The 19,470-nt window shown below is 40.6% G+C and overlaps 1 protein-coding gene across 14 annotated transcripts in view; it reads right to left on the reverse strand.

Annotated features, from left to right (window-relative positions):
- Positions 1 to 19,470, reverse strand: part of LOC140916036 (putative ferric-chelate reductase 1) — a 71,851-nt gene that overhangs the window by 23,568 nt on the left and 28,813 nt on the right. For 7 of the 14 annotated variants that reach the window (XR_012160382.1, XR_012160384.1, XR_012160385.1 and 4 more), the window contains exons 11-16: positions 15,831 to 15,917; positions 14,406 to 14,503; positions 12,216 to 12,274; positions 10,538 to 10,681; positions 10,420 to 10,445; positions 371 to 538 (exon numbers count right to left, since the gene is read on the reverse strand). Coding sequence is in view for 4 of the 14 variants with exons in the window: in XM_073356931.1 (XP_073213032.1) it covers positions 9,315 to 9,404; positions 10,420 to 10,445; positions 10,538 to 10,681; positions 12,216 to 12,274; positions 14,406 to 14,503; positions 15,831 to 15,917 (504 nt within the window). In the remaining 10 variants the exon portion in view is untranslated. Of the gene's footprint in view, positions 1 to 370; positions 539 to 1,446; positions 1,616 to 7,640; positions 9,405 to 9,476; positions 10,201 to 10,419; positions 10,446 to 10,537; positions 10,682 to 12,215; positions 12,275 to 14,405; positions 14,504 to 15,830; positions 15,918 to 19,470 lie in introns of those variants that run through there. The other 7 variants (XR_012160378.1, XR_012160377.1, XR_012160386.1 and 4 more) reach the window with 7 other exon arrangements.

The following is a 19,470-nucleotide window of genomic DNA, read 5'->3' on the forward strand; positions in this document are numbered from 1 at the left end:
AAGTGATGTTGTATTGTTTAACCTTTCCTATTTCAGCTTATAACTGTATTCACTTAGAAAGATTCTACACAATTTCACACAGGACTTTTCTGCAGATTGCCCATAAAAATCTGTTGTTTTAATTTAATCAACTTTATAAGTCCACCTTATTGACCAGCTTCATTTTTTCAATTCTTACCTGAAAAAAAATGTTTCTTGTGTATTTCTCCTCTTCCCTTGACCCTTATTTATTGTTTAATCTTGTTATATTTAACTCTGCAAAATTCTTTGGAATACAGGGTTGCATGGCTATACAGAATAAAATTGTGTTATGTTGCATTGCTGAGATCTATGTTTTTCTTAAACTCTTGTTTCTTTCCACCATTCCTACCTGCCAAATCACACGTATTCCTCATGTAGAGTACACGGACTCCTTGTAAATCATATAGCCGAACAGTGAGCCCTCTGTTTCATGGAATTAACTCAGGCTGCTATCCATTTCCCTTTTCTGTCCACTGTGTTGCTCCCTTTTAAGTGGCCCTTTTGGGTAGCTGAACAGCTGGAAACATAAGAGACAAGGACTGAGTAAACCATAAATATAAATGAATACTTTATGTTGTTCCTTCTGTAAGAGAAACATTCCAGCCTTGGCATGCTAATATGTTTATTTAGCAAAAAACGATAGCTTCTGGAAAGGGCCAGTTCATAAATGAAGGTTTCTAGAAGAAGCCTAATTACTATATTATTCTGATTATTTCCAGTGGATATGGTTAAGCCTCTCTAGTTTCAGTATCCTCAAGGAAACAGTTTTCAGTGGGACACACTGAAAAATAGGACCAGAAAAAATACTCAAAGACTTACTCTAAAACACATGACAGAAATATTAAGCATCTAGAGAGACCATTTAGTCTCTGTGCTAATGCAGTTTTCTTCTAACATGTTTGTTCTGCTTGGCATAAAGTTAGGGATGGGAGAAACATTAACAATTCATCACCTAATTAAAGTCATGACTTGTTTTGAAGAGAGAGACAAAGTAGGTTAGGTAATACCTTTTACTGAGCTACACAGAGCTCTTCTTCTGGTCTGGTGAAGGAAACTGTTTGAGCTAAATGCAAGGTGGGACAGATTGTGAAGCAGAAGGGGTAACCCATGTTGGAGGTGGTCACTTGAAGTGGGAAATTGGGGGTTAGATATTATGCATAGACCCCAATTGCCCACTTCATTTCAAGTGACTGCCTCCAAGTTCCAATATGTGTTACCCCTTCTACTTAACAATATGTATCATCTTGTATTCAGCTCAGCCACTCTGCTTCCTTCCCCAGAGCTCTGTGCACCTCAAATGCTTGTACCTTCCACCAACTGAAGTTGGTCCACCCACCCTGTCTCTCTCATATTCTGAGAGCAACACAGCTACGATGACACTGCAAATTGCTTGTTTTAGTATGTTATGAGTTGGAGGATTCTCACCCATCGTTGAAGTTTGCTTCCTCTTTTAAGGATGGAGAGAGAGAAATTCATACATTTTTTAACTTTCCAAAATGCAAAATTTCTTAAAGTTCCAACCACCCCTAGAGAAGGTGGAGAAGAGCTTAAACCACGTCTGGGGCTTCAATAAAATGCTGCTGTTGATCACTGTCTGGAAAAAGGAATAATGTCAACTACATCCCAAAGTTGGTCTACACAAGAATAAGATCCTGACTATAGGGCTGGGTGAAAAATTTCCACCTAAATAGTTTTTTAACAACACATTTTTAAACTAAAACTGTTTTTTAACTAAAATATTTTGTTTAAAAAATGAAGACTATAAATTTTTTTTTGGCAATAACTGAAAACTTTCAGGCCCAAACTTTTGGTTTTCAGCCATCAAGTTTCTTTTTCAACAAGTCAAAAAAATTGTGAAAAGACACCCATTTTCTAATTAGATCTAATCATGATCAAACCAACACGTCAAATTAAAATAAATTAATGGACTGAGGCAATGAGACACTTCACATATTAAGTTGATTGGGCTGTCCGTTTTACAGTAATTTAGGTTAAGGCTTGTCTGACTCCTTGTCTAATAATGTATTTAATCAAAGAGTATTCACCAGTGACCTTGGGGTACGAGAAATTAATACTTAACAATGTGGAGACTTGAAACAACAGCTGATTTGGAGGAAACTTTTTACTCTGCTTCTTTCTCAGGCTTCCTCCTCTCTTCCCAATTTTCAGACTCTAATGAGGCAAACTCACTGCTCTCCTAGTTTGAAGATTGTAATTCCTTTTGCTCTTACCCTCTTGCAGTTATTAGGCCATTTTCTGGTGGTCAATACAAGTAAAATAATACAGGAAACATGAAATGCATATTGTACAGATGTGATGGGGGTGTTTAAGCCCCATTCCAGGGAACCATGGGTTAAAGAGCATCTCTGGCCCCCGAAGGCCCCATCCAACCACAACTACTGCACATTCTCACCTTAGAGGCACAGTTCAAAAGGGAACAGCTCAGTCCAGCCAGGGTGGGTAGCGCAAGTGAGCAGTCTTATGCTGGTAGCTCCTGCAGAGAGGCCGCAGGAGTGCCAGGCCATCTGGAGTAGACTCTACTGCAGAGCAACCAAAGGTTCCTGGCCAATGGGAGCTTCGGAGCTGGTGCGTGGGCAGAGTGCAGAGCCCCTTTGCATAGGAGCCGGAGGGGGTACATGCTGCTGCTTCTGGGAGCCGCTTGGAGCCTGCCTTAGCCCTGCTACACCAAGGACCAGACTTTTAATGGCCCCGTCAGCAGTGCTGACCAGAGCCGCCAGGTCCCTTTTCAACTAGGCATTCCAGTCACAAACCAGGCATCTGGCAGCCCTATGTCCAAGACACTTATCATTCCTACAAGAAATCCACCCGAAAATGTTGGAGAGACTTGTGTGGGGGATGCACATGTACACTTTTTATATAAACATGAACAGTCCTTCATAGTTGCTATGAGGGCTGTGAGATTCTGGAACAAACTACCTCCCTTGTTCTGAAGTAGGCTGAATTTGGGCATACTCCAAAAGACACCTAAATGATAGGGTTTTTGGAGAGAGTTGAGGGTGTGCTCCCCACCAGGATGAATGGGCAGAAGGGAATTTCTGTAGGTGTCTGGCTGGCAGGGTTCCTGTTGGCATTATTATTTGAATAACACTAGGATTAATTGCATCATATAATTAATGAATGTGTTTGGGTGCCTTGAGTCTTAGATAGGTGTCTTTTTATCATTTAAAATCTAAATAAATACATTATGATGTTTGTCTTCTCAGATTGTAAGTTCTTTGGGCAAAGACCATCTCTACCTGCGTTTTTGTACAATGTCTAGCACAACAGGACTCCAATCCTGCGTGGGCCTTTGGGGCACTACTCAAATACATTAATAATAATGCAGAGAAAGGGGAAAGTACTGCAGAAGATTCAGGAGGGTGGTGCCCTGTTTCAAGCAGTTCTACAGCAACACAGACTAGGGAACTTTTATTGCTAGCCTCCTTAGCATGCAGCAATTATCACCAAACCAGTAAGTTTGATCTGCTGCATTCCACAGGTAATAATCTCTCTCCCTCCTCCACTGTTTAGCCAGAGGAGAGGGAGGAGGAGATGGCTGGGTGCTGTTACTGTCCTCAGCACAGGAGAGAAGAGTCAGCCCAGCAGCAGATTCCTTTTGGAAGAGTGAAGACAGAGGCAGCCAGATGTTGCTAACCTTTGAGTGGGGGAGTGAAAAGCTCTCCATAGGGGAGGGAAGAGAAAGCAGCAGGGCGAGATCTGGAAACTAGGTTACAGCATTCCCATGCCGTAGGAGTTGTACACACAGCCCTCACACGATGTTTGTAAGAGCTGTACATAATGAGATAATAAAGACAGAAACTGGCACAAGTTAATTGCGTCCCATTACACACTTGAGGTCCTGTGTTCTAGAGTGAACTCTGGCATTCTCAGAAGGGTTGCTCAAGTGACAATTTCCTTCCATTTTCTGAATAATATTTGTAGACTCAAGGCTGGATGCTACACACCCCAATGATAATTATTTGTTGCTTCCCTCCCCATAAGGAAGTGTTGTTTTTCTAAAGCTATGTAATGGTACCTCCATACATTGATATAGGTGTGACAGATATTGCAACCCTGTGCAATATCTTTGGGGACTGTACTGCATTCACTTTATGAATGGTTTATGTATCATTGTGGGCCAGGGATTGTATACAGTTCCACAGGGGAGGGTTACCACAGCTCCTCTAGGAACCAAAAACAGTGGGGGATGATTAAGGTGAATCGCTTAGGTTGTAATCCTCTCTAGAGAGGTACCATTCCTGGGAAAGCTTGCATAAACTGGTTTTAAATTGGGTCTTCCAGAGACCCACAGAAAAAGAAAAGGATTTTGATATAAAAAAGCTGGAGTTAAATTGACTCAGGACCTTCTTTCTGATCCAGAAAGTGGACAGGACCGTCTGTTGAAGGGGGACCACAACTCTTGTGGAAGGGTTGGAAAGACTTTGGTCTACTCGGGCCCCATAAGACTGATGGTCGACTCTTGCTATGTTGAGTGTGTGTTTAAATCTGTTTATTGTTTTTCTTATGTTTTCTGTGTAATGCTTTTACCTTAAGAATAAATGTGCTTGCTTAGTAACTCCTGACTGCTGGCAATACACTGGTCATAGGCCTTAGAGATAGAAAGCAATGCACAGGCACTAGCTGTAAGGCAGACTGGCTATCTGTGGACATCACAGTGTAAGGCAAGGTACTACGCAGCCAGTCAGAAGGGAATAGGACAAGGGTCCCTACCCAGAGACAGGTGATGGCTGGATGACAGGCATTTGTGGACTGGACCATGGAGGAGGGGGGGATACACATGCAGTTATCCTGAGACTATGACAGTAAGCACCTTAGAAATGCTAATAATACAAATAAAATAATCACTCTCTCATTTTCAAGGGTAGAAAGTGGAACTTTACAATGGGTCTGTTATTTAGGGTAGAGATCGATAAGTGATGCCCAGACACAGGATATTTCCTCTTATTTAAAAAAAAACAAAACAACAGTATGAACACACATTCTGTTCACCCTGCACAAAGATGGCAAACAGCAGCAAATCTGTACACCGGCTGTGCTACTTACTAATCCAGCCAAAACCTCTATATCTCAGCCCTTCAGCGGCAGCTTCACAATTTGATTCTGGGTCTGGGTCATGCTTCCAACATTTTTGATCCTGTGTCTTACTTGTCTGTATCTCAGTCACCACCAAATACACACATGCTAGGGAAACCATCTGGCCTAGCACTTAATTTTCACAGAGGGCCATGGATGCGTTGTGTGAGTTGGTTTGCCCAGTTCTCCTGGGTCAGTGCCGGTTCACCTAGGTCCTCTTGCTGACAAAGAAGGACCCATGTCAGTCTTTAAGGCACTGCCTGCACTAACCTTTTCCCCCTGAATTTCCTACTGTTGCTATGACTAGTGGACTTGAACTAGTGTAAATAAGGAACTGCCATTATAACATCATATCATCTAATGCAGGGGTGAGCAAACTTTTTGGCCCGAGGGCCACATCGGGGTTGCAAAACTGCATGGAGGCCCAGGTAGGGAAGACTGTGCCTCCCCAAATAGCCTGGCCCCTGCCCCTTATCCGCCCCCTCCCACTTCCCGCCCCCTGACTGTCCCCCTCAGAACCCCCGACCCATCTAACCCCCCCTGCTCCTTGTCCCCTGACTGCCCCATCCCGGGATCCTCCACCCCTAACCACCCCTGGAACCCCACCCCCACCCAAACCCCCCGATCCCTGTCCCCTGACTGCCCTGACCCCTAGCCACACTCCTGCCCCCTGACAGGCCCCCCGAGACTCCCATACCTATCCAATTGCCCCTGCTCCCTGTCCCTTGACTGCCCCCCGAACCCGTGCCCCATCCAACTGCCCCCTGCTCCCCGTCCCCTGACTGTCCCCCGGGACCTCTTGCCCCTTACCTACCCCCCCCCGACTCCTCGCCCCCTAACCATGCCGCTCAGAGCGGCAGGACTGGCTTATCGGAAAGCCTGGGAAGTGGATGGGCGGAAGCCACGCTACCCGCGTGGCAGCACAACTACAGGGGAGGGGGGACAGCAGGAGAGGGGCCAGGATCTAGCCTCCCTGGCCGGGAGCTCAAGGGCTGGGCAGGACGGTCCCATGGGCCAGATGTGGCCCGTGGACTATAGTTTGCCAACCTCTGATCTAATGCCATTCAAAGCAGGTCTAGATAACATGTATGTAACAGGGCTGTCATTAAGGGAGCTCAAATGGTGATAGCAAAAGGGGGGATTGTTTTGGCAAGAAATGTAGCATAGTCAAAATCATACAACATAAAGGCCTTTGTACATATTTTTGCCAATAGGTTTGGCTATTAATACAAGTAACAAACACTCCACCCAGTAGTCTGAATGAGCCTCTTGATGACTGCTGTGGTCAGGTCATCTTGATTCTGAGGTAAGCTTGTGAAACCCTTTTACGGAGGACTTCATACCAACTATTAATCTAACACACCAAGTCAATGGATCAAACTCTGATGTGATCTGCACTATGAAAGAAAGATTGTTTGTGGACACCTCCCCTCCCATTCATGACTACATAATGTAACCACAGCAATAGCTTATACTGAAAAACAGTATTAGGAAAATAACAAATGCATCTTTTAATTAGAGTTAGCAGCTGGAAACAAATTGGAGAGCTAACACCAACGTGACCAGCTCGCAACCACCAAGTATGCTGTTGACCCTCCATGGTTCACAGACCAGGGGTTTTGGGAACCATTGCAATAACTCCAGAAAATACATTTCATTACCACATTGGCTATAACAATATAATAGTAGTGTTTGCACAGCCTACATCTAAGGATGTGTCGACACTTTTATTATATTTCCCTTTATTTTCAAAGGATCAAACAATGGTGACATATACAGTCTGGACCATGAGTAGGTGTGACTCAGCATGGGTTATTGCAACCATTCATTCAAATAAAGTACCACAACTGGATGGGAAAAAACCAGTAACAGCAACTATAATGGTAGCCATAAGTCTGAGATGAGGGGCATGACCAATACATCTATACCGTGTAACTGTAGGCCAGATTACTGGATATGTAGAAAAATCATGATCTGTACTTCTTCCAAAACAGTAACAGAGTTCTCAAAAGAAAAAAAACGAATATAATTCTGTGTTTCAGGTAAGAAAGAAGTGGGTGAGAATGTGCACGTCCCATAATTTAGCATTCCTGAGAACTCAGGTTTGGGATCAACTATGTTCAATTCAGCTTTGGGTTAGTGGAAAGAGGCCTAAAATTCAAGAAGTAAGATGCCTGTCACCTTCATAATTCTATTCCTTTCCCCTTATTGTAGGTGTAAAGCAACATCATTTGGGATCATTTAAAAATTCATGTTTCCTTGGCATGGAAATGAGTAGTAGGGTGTTTTTGTTTTTAAAGAACTACACATTATAAACTTGTTCTTTAGATATTTGGATAACACCACAAACCTACTGTTTGGCTAAAAAAGTAATGCCGTAGTAGAGACACAAGATGAGGGAGGTAATTTCTTTTGTTGGACCAACTTCTGTTGGTGAGAGACAAGCTTTCGATCTTACACAGAGCTCTTCTTCAGGTACTTACTCAGAGCTCTGTGTAAACTCAAAAGCTTGTCTCTTTCATCAACAGAAGTTGGTCCAATAAAGGATAATATCTCACCCACTTTGTGTCTCTAATATCCTGGGACCAACATGGCTACAACAACACTGCATAAAACAGTTGTATGCAGCGATATGGCTTTATTATCTCAGCAGTGACAAAAGGGATAATATATTATTGAGTAAAAGCTGCAGTCCTATAAATCCCATAAAGCCATTTTTCATCCAAACGTCTATTGCACCATAATCAATGGGTTCTTCTAAGTCTAGGGTACATTGGGTCATTCTTTTGATAACTGTTTTTAATATCTTAAGTGTTATAAATATATTTCAACAAAAATTCAAAAGTATCCACCATGGGCCAAATCCCACTGAAGTTCAGTGGGACCATTCATAGGAGTCAGGTGAGCAGAATTTGGGCCCTACATACATCCTATCCAGTAGATGACTACATAATATGGCTGTACACAACTGAAGGTTATGGACTAGTTAGCCTGTTTTGAGACCTGCTTTATTATTTGTCATATGTACATTGCATTACAAAAACTACAATCATATATAATTAATTAAAAAAAAAGAAGCTTATATAGAGTACACCATGGGTTCTGGGACTTTAAGATTTTCAAAACATAGCTGAATTTTAAAGTTTCATTGTGTTCCTATTTTCAGACTAAAAAAGAAAGTTATGAGCATTTGAAAACAGGGAATTATATTAGAAATACCCATTAGATCTGATCAAGCATGAACATGGCCAGGCATTGACTGTAGATCGGATCCTGCACCATGTAGGTCAGAGGCAGTTTTTTGGTTGACATCAATGGGAACAGAAGCCTACAGTAGTCTGGGAATATGTCTGCACAGGAGCTGGAAGGTATAAATTCCAGGTCAAGGAGACATAGCTAAGCTAGCTCTGATTAAGTTAACATGCTAAAAAAAGAAGTATGGCCACTGTGGCATGAGAGCGGCATGGGCTAGTTGCCCTGAGTATGATCCTGTCGAAGACCATACGTATGTATTCGGTGTGGCTAGCTTGTCCTGCTGCTTGTGCTGCCATGATGACGCTTCTGTTTTTTTGAGTGCTAGCTCTATCAGAGACAGCATGGGTATATCTTCTTGAGCTAGAATTACACCTTCCAGATCCTGTGTAGACATACTCTGTGGCCCTGACCTTGCACTGAGAACCTTGCAGATGGACCCCTGAGCCTGCACTGAGCCTCACTGAAATCCTGAAGTCAACAGGACTCCCAGTGAGCACAGAGATTTGCCTGTGCAGTTCTCCGTCTAAATTAGTCATATGAAAATCAGGTCCTCAACTTTCTTTTCTCTACGCAAACAAATCCTCTTTTGTTAAAGATAGAAACATCAACAAAGGTTAGAAAGGAGTGTAATATGAAACAACTGAACACCTAGCATTTGTATGTTGCCTTTTTACCTTTCATAGGTCAGAAATAATTATCTGCATCATACTATACCGTGTAGAACATCTCCAATAAGTAGCGGATGGAATCTCACTTATAAAAATTATTCTCAATTATTGTGTAGAAAATGATCATGTGTCAATTAGAGAACCTAAAATATTTATAAAACAAAATTAAAAACTTGCTAAAACATCTATTCAGTGTTCATTGTTTCTTTGTATTTACTCTAGAAGCATCTCAAGATAGGAATAATCTTCATTCCTCCAAGATAAATTCCGTCCATTTTAGGATTTTCCAATTCCAACAAGCAGTGCTATTAAAAATGCCAGGTTTCCACATGTATATATTAAAAATAGAACCATTTCATTTTTTATCTAGAAAGGATAAAGACATTTAAAAAGAGCTATTAAAAGAAAATATAAAATTAAATTCTATTTGTACATCAGTTTTAGTAACAGCCCAAGTACATACTAAGCAGCTGTATCAGTTTTCTATCTGTTGATAATTAAATAGAATTGATATAAGTGCAATACACACTTGGCAACACTAGAAGGAATTTAGAGAAGGAGTCACTCTGAAGAAAATTACGAAAAGAGCAGAAGCCGTGTGTCTAACTGAAAATGCTTGAGGCTTTTAAATACAGGTAATGAGATTGTAATTATCCAAATTAGAATTTGACCAGGGTACTGGGGTTAGGAACTCGACACTTGCAAAAAGTTTCAGGGGATGTTTGGGATCACATCAGTTTGCCTTTCATCTGAAAGAGAGCACCTCCAGTAACAGTGTCCCCATCTCTCATCACTGTCACTTATTCAGTGCCACTTCACTGCCACCAATTGAAAACTCAACCCAAAGAGAAAAGTTAAGAGGTGAACTGACCACAGTCTAGAAGTACCTACATGGAAAACATTTCCAATAGTAGAATGCTCTTTAGTCTAGCAGACAAAATATAACAAGATCCAGTGGTTGAAATGTAAAGCTAGACACATTAAGACTGAAAATAAGGTGTAAATTTGTAAGAGTGATTGTACTTAACCAATGGAACAACTTACCAAGTGATGTGAAGGATTCTACATCACTTGAAGTCTTTAAATCAAGATTGAAGGTCTTTTGAAAATATGCACTAAGGGCCTGACGTAGGAGGCTAAACGAGATGATCGTAATTCAGGCCTTAAAAAAAAATACAAATCTATGAATGCATCTTCCTGCAGCACCCTGGGTTTTGTGTGGTGGTTTCCTATTTGAGTATTGACTCAGCTTTACTCCAGTTAACTCAAGAGATCTGACAAAATCACATCCCATAGTGATGCAAAACTTATTTTCAGCAGTATGAAAAATAAAACATTTTACACCTTATTAATGTTTTAAAATGTGTGATATCAACATTACCTTCCTATGTGGATCTTCATATTTCGCTGAAAAATATAACCAAGAAAATTATGAGTCTTCATTTTACTTCTTGCCTTTGCTAAAAGAAAAACATTTCTTCATATGAACTGTGGCTGACCTTTACCTTTCTTTTTCAACCAAGCATTTGCATCAAGCATTATGTACACTAATGCCTCCCAACCTACAAATCCTCCCATAGTTTTGACCATCCATCGGCTGGGAGAGGGGTCAAGCATCTGCAGTCCGAGAAATATGACAGCAACTAAAGAACAACAACACAAAGCAACACACACTTGATATAAAACCATTGATCATTCTGGATTTCATTCACAATTTCAATAGACAGTTTCATTTTTTAAAGTGTGATTGTTTGATCTGCAAATACTATTCAGAAGCTTGGAAAGCAGCATTAGTAATGGTGATGTAACCCACTAGTAGGTGTGTTTTACAGATCCTCTGTGCCCAATCTATGGAGGATATGAATCAGGTACAGCTCAAGCTGTAGAAACTCCTGCCCCCGCCCCCCATTTAATTCTCTGTGTGTCAGCCAAGATGATATGCTGTGAAAGCAGATAGTTAGCTCCTGACCTCAGTGCTTTGATCCTATGGAGATTGGTGAGGGCTTGGTAAGTGAATGCCACAAGTGGGGTCTCAGTGGCAGGGCACTGCACTTGGAAGAAAGAGAGAAGAGCTGATGGGAGTCTCTTCTTTATTCAGGAAAGCACTTAAGCACTTGCTAAAGATCATCCCCATTCAGGATTTGTACTTAACTTTAAATGCTTGATTGGAACTTAAACATGTGCTTAAGCTTATGTTTGTGCTTAAGCACTTTCCTGAATCAGGGCCGGACAGCAAAGGGGTTGGGGATTCTGTTCTCTTCCTGGCCACCCTTCTTCTTTAGTAGGGCAAGAGTAGCAGCACCAGCAGTGGGAGCAGCAGTACCTGGAATCCACACCGGGCGACATCAGCAGTAGAGAGGACTCCTGTCTTAGACTGTGTCTGCCAGGCCAACTTGGCACTTTTGGCTTGACAGTTTGGATATGGTGCCATCAGCATTGCTGATGTCAGCAGAAAACAAATGCCGAGTGGCTTGGGAATCAGAACCAGAGCAATGAGGAGAGGAACAAAAATGGAAACTGACCAAAAATAAATGCTGTCTCAGCAAGCCTGCACTCACCACCCTAGTCCATGTGATTGGATGCCTAAAGCACTTGAAGTTATGTTCAAGCCCCCTAAGTGCTCTGGGTGCAGCATGGGGAGCCAGGGCATGGGGAGAAGGATGGGTGCTTCCTGCCACAAGGGCCCCCCGCCACACACAGATAATAATGACTCTTCTATTTCCAGTTCATGGGACTCCCTACCACTCCTGACTCCCAGTAATGGCCTTGTGAGGATGACGTGTACTGGACATCAAGTAACTGAACTATAACTCTGATGAGAACTGTGGTAGCATTTCACAATTGAATTATTTCATATTTTAGCCAAAACTGACAACTGGAAACTTTCAAAGTTTTTAAATGAAAAATTTTCAGTAGGAAGCAGATACTTTTCACAAAAAAGTAATTTAATCAAAAAACAATTTTTTGTCAAACACAGTTTTGATTAAATTTTTTCAGCCAGTCCTTATCCCAACTCCCAGATCTGCCTCCTCTGAAAAATTGATCAATAAGATGAATAATATTAAAAATGGAATTGTAAACTCAGTTTAATAGTTCTAGTCTGAATATATGGGCATGCCAAAGGGGACTCTGTAGTAGTTATAAGCACATTATTTAAATATTAAAACAACAACTCACCAGCCAGGACCTTTATGATGAAAGCATTTAGAGCATGAAACCAGTTAAAAATAAATCTCCTGTTGGTATAATATAAAAGAACAATATTTAACACATCATTTCTGTGACAGCAGTGTGATGTGGTAAAATTTTACTTCACAAAGAAAAACACAGACAACCAATAACATGCCAGACAAGACTTTTGATCATTTTTCAACTGAACCCCAGGAAAGAAATGGCAGATGGCTCACATAGGAGGGATTTGCCTGTAGAGAACTGCAAAAGGCACTTCTCATTTAAAAAAAAAATTGTTTTTGCAGTCTGTTACTGAATGCTTGTTATGCTGTATACAAGAAGTAACCTTTTCAAGATCCTCTCACCTTCCACTTTTTGCAGTTTCCTTCTGCTGCCCTCCTCATCCTCCAGGATACACTCACGCTCTTTCTCTTTACCTCCCAAAGATTGCGCACTTGCCTTTTACAATCTGATTCCAAATTAGAGTTCTTACCTGCTAGGTATTGGTCGAGAATGACCAGGGTCTGATAAATCCATCACAACTTACTTGTTGTGACCCTTAAACTTCCCAAGACTCATTGTTCTCTCAAGTGGATAAAAAAAAATTAACACTCCCCAAATTTCAAGGGTATCTGAATATGGAGTTTTGGTTCTGACTCATCTGTAGTAGAAACATGTATTAGCAAGTGTGGACTGAAAGAGACCTAATGCAATGAAGTGAGATGTCAATTTTTTTGTAAGTGAAAATACAAGACCTGATGAATCTGAGCTATCATTCCAACTTGTGGTTTGAAGTGAATGAGTCAATCAACACACTTGTCAAAATCTTTTATGGATAAGAAATAAGTTGTTGCAGATCCTAGAACTGAGAAGGCTCACAGAGCTCTTTGGTCAAAATGAAAACTAATATGACCTTGTATCCAAAGGTAGGTACACTGATGACTACTTCAGCTACCACCCATTAGCATTGCTTAAAACAGTGACTTCAAAATCTTGGGTAAGCTGCTTTCCTAACATCTAGAAGCAATCATCAGTCATGCAATAGCTTGTTAATTCTGCATGGGTTGGATTTGTCAGAAGGCGGCCATGGGCAGATCATGCGCACCACTTGTTCTAGGGAGAGGCCACTGTAGTAGCAATCTGAGTTTAGGGGTTATGTTGCCATAGCTCTTACCTGGTCATGTAGAAGGGTAAGGGAGAGTCAGACCCACCTTAATCCCCTGCTCATATTGAGACTCTGGCCACATTGGAAGGGGGTGGGGGCAGGGAGGGCCTTCTGATATTGATCAGCAAGCTGGCATGGAGGAGCAGAAAGGTACACAGAATGGGACAAGCCGCACTCTCCAGACAGTGTGGCGGAGAGGAAGATCATCCTCAAATAGGGGGAAGTATCTTACTGCCACCACACAGACCATGGGTGGAGCAGGGGAGGATTTTTTTAATTGGACTGATTTCCTTTCCCTTCTTTTTAATATAAAAAGAAGGCTGGTAAGACTTAGTATTTGTTTCTGCTGCTTGGCTTTTAGGGTTATTTTGTTTGTTTACCATGTGCTAAGTCTAGCTTGCCCCCCTTGTTTGCTGGAGGACCTCCAGCTGTATATGAAAAGGGTTGGGTTGTTGCATCTTTAACACAGTCTCTTTTTCTCCAGAATAGTGAATTAGTCGTTGAGTTCTATAGGTCTTCACAAAACCAAACAATAAGTGTTTTAAACGGTCTCAGTGAAAATCCCTTCCCCTTCCCTCATTGACTCTTGTGATAGCAGCATTCCACTCATTCTCCATTCAGCCTTCCAGCATAGACTGGATCTGAATTTCTAATAGCAAAAAGTAGCAGAAAACACCCACCAAACCCCAACCATACAAAACCCTGATGTAGGTCACCTTTAAAAGTGAGTGGAAGTCATAGGGACTACACGCCATAGTAACTACACTTCTTTCTATTTTGTTGCAAAGAAGCCCTGCGTAAATCCTAGAAGTGAGCAGGTGGATTCAAAGGACTGTCTCCTCATGCTGTGGCACACTTCTTTGCTCCAACTAACTTCCAGCAAATCATCCCCTCATGATTTGGCTTCAAAAATCCTACATACAATATGTGCTCCAACGTGATAGACCTACAGAATAACAACCTTGTAAGTCTTTTATATAAATGACCCAGGTTTAAAAGTCCATTCTGTTGGATCACTTAGATGTATATACCTTTTACTTTGAGGAGAAGGCCGAAAAAAAGCTATCACTGGTTGAAAGAAAGAAAGAATCATGACAATGCATCCGATGACAGCATGGGCTTCTGCATCCTGTGGAAGAGAACAGCACATAGCATTGATGTCTGGGATTTGGTTTCTTCATCGCTGCTTTTAAAGATGTTTCTTGACAGCTTAGGGCTGAATCATGCTCTCAATTATACCAGAATAAACCTGGAATGACTCCACTGAAGTCAAAGAAGTCACTCCAGATTTATTCTGGTCCAATTGGAAGTAGAATCTGACCCTTAAATTTTACTATAAATCCATCAAAGGGCCAGCGTATAGTAATGAATCTTTAAATTTATTTTTCCTTGCAGAAATCTATAGTTTTAGCTCCACATTATGTAAAGTATTGAAATAAGTTCCACTCTCCCCCACAAAGATGGGGTAATGTAAGTAAGAACAATAATAATCAGAATAACAATCAGAAGGTCTTATCCTAACCCTTTCCCTTCAAACTTTAGGTAATACTGATTATGCTGAGCAGCATTTTTTGTTAAAGAAAAACTGTGTTTTGATAGGAAAAAGTAAAAATAGGGTCATGTGTTACGGTATGTTACGTGGCGAGATAAAAAAACATTACAGACAGGAAGTTAGGTAAGTAGCTATATGGCTCTGATCCTGTAAAGTGATCTGCATGTGCACACCCTTACTCCCACAGCAGTCCTATTGCCATCAGTGGCACTCTGCTCAGCAGTAAGGAGTGACGTAATCCCTTTGCAGGATCAGGACCTGTAATTACAACATGAATTACACAACCTGGATTCCAGATCTGAAACTTCCCAAGGTTGTGAGAAGTTCTGATTCACAGTAATTACGTAGATAGCCCCATCACAGATGTGACATTTGGACACAAACTTTCCGAGAGTTTCAGGGATTCAGAGGGTTTGGCTCCAGGCCTCTGATTCAGGCTGATCTCTGACAAGAATAAGGTAAGCAGCTTTCCAGGATAGGGAAAGATGGCATGTATATAGCTGAGATGTGAAACAAACAAGGAGAGATAAGAGGTGACAGAACAGGTAGAGAAATTACTTCATCAGCTACTCAGTACATCATAATGGCAAGAAATAAATAAAGGGGATCACAGAATTATAGGGTTAGAAGGTACTACAAGGGTCATCTGTCTAACCTCCTGCCAAAATGCAGGATGTATTGTGTCTAGAATATGAATGACATGAGAGATTATATTGCATATGAACAATTTTCTTAAATTAGCAAAAGGGCATAACAATCTAACAGCAGTGGGTTATACACTGGAAGGTCTTTAGTGAAACACTCAGTTCTGTATTTACATTTGAAGGCACCAAAACGAGAAGGAAACGTTTTCTATAATGTGTGAACCAAGAAAGTTGGTGGGGAGAAACTGGGTAAAACTTACACTAGCCCATCCCATTGCAGCTACAAAGGCCAGTATGAAAGCAGTTATTGTTTCTGCGACGGTTATCACCATCAGAGACAAATGAATCTAAGTAAAAACAAATTACAGGTTATTAAACTCATCCACAGTATATATTAATGTGTTTGTTGTCTTGTTGCAATAGTACAAGTTGAAGAATTATTATGTTAGTACACAACTGAAAAAGTGCACAGTTTGTTAGATATTGGAAATTTGTAAGATCTTAATATGTATGGTTAGAGACAAAGTTGGTAAAGGTTCACTTAAAGTGATGAAAAATATTATTCTATTTTTGCCTTTGATCATCCATTGATTCATTCAGCTTCACATATATGTGTGTTTTATCTGAACATAGAATCTCTTTCATTTTTTAAGGGCACCACTAGAAGACAGTGTATTGGTTAGTGTTTGACAAGTAGCTACTTTATAAACAGTTTGCAAAATGTCTATCTACAGGTCAATGAATTAACTCTTTATTACCAACATTTGAATTTCTAGAAAACTCTACCATACAGCAGGTCACATGATTAAGTAGCAGAAATAGAATTCTTGCGTTCACCCGCCTATCCCAAAATAGCTGTAACTAAAATACTTCTTATCAAACCAAGGGCTTACATTTAGTTAATTAATAATTTCAGAAATCTACATAAAGCAACAGGAGAGAACTTTGCCTCTGAGGAGGAAGTAAAGATACCAAAAATGGTCAGCTCACTTTCCATTACGAGCAAAGGGGAAAGGAGAAAATAAAATGCTATGCCGTGGAGTATGTTACATTCAAAACTAAGGTCAACATTTTCCCATCAATGGGAGTTGTGGAAGATCAATTCTGAACCTCTGAAAATTGGGTCAGTAATTATGTGGTAGATCCATAGCTGGTGTAAATTGTCGCAGCTCGTTTGATTTCAGTGGAGCTCTGATAATTTTCACCAGCTGAAGAACTGCCCCAAGATGTCTAACTTTAGGTACCAAGGGCCCCACGGATTGTACACCCTCATGCTGAAGTCACTGGGACTATCTGGGTTGGAGCTTTCCTGGGTGAGTAAGGGTGGTACCATCTAGGCCCTAATTAGAACATTTTGCTTTAAGTGAGCTCTGTGAAACTGAAAACTGTAGTGTGAGAAACCAAACAGCTTAGTCCACCTGGTGAGATCCCCAGCTGCCGGGAGACAGGGAGGAATGGGGTACAGTTCAGCTGCTATGGTACTCTTTGTAAATTTTATATATTCTCTGTCTCCATCTGCTGATAGCACTATGTAACAACAACATCCTTGGTTAGCATATCAGGTTCTGAGGCAATTCAGTCTACTCAGCAAAAAACATAGCTAATGATGCTTCTATACAATGTTCAAATTATCATCTTCATCTCCATGTTCACACCATGTCATACATATATACCCCAAGCAATGCACTGGGCACCTTTATGGTTTCAAGATGTGTATGGTTTTCTAACCAGAGAAATACTTTTTGACTGCTATGTCAATTGCATGAAAATAAGCATATTTCTGTCTGCACCATTCTCCAAAAAAGGGAAAAATTTGGGTCCAATACACAGTAATATCACCTAGAATGGGAGTGTCAAATTCATTATACAAAGAAGGCTGAATTATGTTTAACTGTGCTCCACAGCAAGAGCCTACAAATTTAGGGTGATATATTGGCCTTGATTCACGGCAGATCTCCCACTGATGACAACTGACCATTTGGTGTACAATTGCTAAATTTCTATGACAATCATGGTAACTACAAGTGCAAATTAGGCATGAGATGGCATGGCTACCTTTGAAAAATATGGGCTTAAGTGCCATTGTTAAGCTTCAGAAACAACATAAGTTAAATAAATAGGGCAGTTCATGCCTGTCTTAGCTGCCATTTCAGGCTGACTAGAACAGCACTACATTGTTCTGCATTGGGAAGACTATCTTCTCAATCACATGGACTTGGGCTGGGAGTTCCATAGACTCCTTTGAAAAATCCCAGGTTATGAACTTATTTTTTTAATGACAGGTTTCAGAGTAACAGCCGTGTTAGTCTGTATTCGCAAAAAGAAAAGGAGTACTTGTGGTACCTTAGAGACTAACCCATTTATTTGAGCATAAGCTTTCGTGAGCTACAGCTCACTTCATCGGATGCATACTGTGGAAACTGCAGAAGACATTATATACACAGAGACCATGAAACAATATCTCCTCCCACCCAGGAGAGTGGGGTGGGAGGAGGTATTGTTTCATGGTCTCTGTGTATATAATGTCTTCTGCAGTTTCCACAGTATGCATCCGATGAAGTGAGCTGTAGCTCATGAAAGCTTATGCTCAAATAAATTGGTTAGTCTCTAAGGTGCCACAAGTACTCCTTTTATTTTTTTAATGAAAGCTTCCATTCTCAAGAATCTGAATCTACCATGAACATCAAATAAATACATTCAGTGGTCAAGCGTCTGACCAACACCCCTGGTATTAAGAGATCCTCCAGGATAACAGCTTCTTGCGAATCATGTCAAGTGCGTGCATCACTCTGAACACTCCAGGCAGCACAGTCATTGTGTACTAATTTTACTACACAGAGGTCTATTGCATCAAGGAGGATACTTTCAATGAGACTTCCCATAGAACTGCATGACAATCTTTTGATAGCAATACCCTCCATTGAACATTTGTGAATAGCCATAACTTAGACACATGAAATACAAAAGAATTTATAACAATTCAGCTAATAGCTGTGGTCAAACCACCAAATTAAGGCAATAAATTCAGAGCTTGTTCTTAACTTCCATGTTTGTGATGAGGCATTACAAGTCATGTGGTGTCTAAGATGACCCTTTTAAATTTATCAATAGTGTGGAAACTCAAACAAAGTTTTCGTTAACAATGATTATTTTACAACTTCTTAGATCCAAGTTTGACACCACTGCAGGAAAGGGAGGCAAAGGTGGTTCTAAGCTACCCTGTTATACCTTCTCTGACCCTGAGAGCATATGGGTGCAAAAAAGGTTCCCCAGCAAAAAAAATTAGAGCAGACACAGAGCTGCTAGAGTGCACTGTCATCCAGCTCTACCTCCTCACACTACTGACATGCCTTTTCCTTACCCTGGAATAAACCCTACAAAAAAGAAGAGAGCAAGAGGTGTAAACTGGCATTCTTTACATCATGCAAGAACTTTCCTGTGTTGACCTTTTACTTCCTAAAGCGTATTGATCTAATTTTCTCCTTCTCGTTGTTAACCAAAATAATGTCATGCATATGATTGTAATGTTCTGTAGTATTCAACATTGTTTAAATATTCTCTTCAAACATTAGAGCTGGTCAAACTGTTCATAATGAATAATATTTGCTACACATTTAGTCTCTTTGTAGGGTAGTGAATCTTCTACTTTGTTTTGAGTGCTACCAACCCTGATTTTTGTTAATATAGTCATTTTTCATAACCATTTACTGGATATAAAAGTTCCAGATGTTTTTTCTAATAAATGGGATGACCTATGCATTTTGTGAGTGTGTGTGTACACATACTTCCCTTTGATCAGTTATTGTTTAGAAACGGTTTCTCCATTTTCACTGCAAAATCATAGAAGAAATAGAGAAATCAATCTTATCAGAGTTTTTCTTTTCACTTGTTTGCCCATTG

Source organism: Lepidochelys kempii, chromosome 8, assembly GCF_965140265.1.
Source record: "Lepidochelys kempii isolate rLepKem1 chromosome 8, rLepKem1.hap2, whole genome shotgun sequence".
Taxonomy (NCBI): Eukaryota; Metazoa; Chordata; order Testudines; family Cheloniidae; genus Lepidochelys; species Lepidochelys kempii.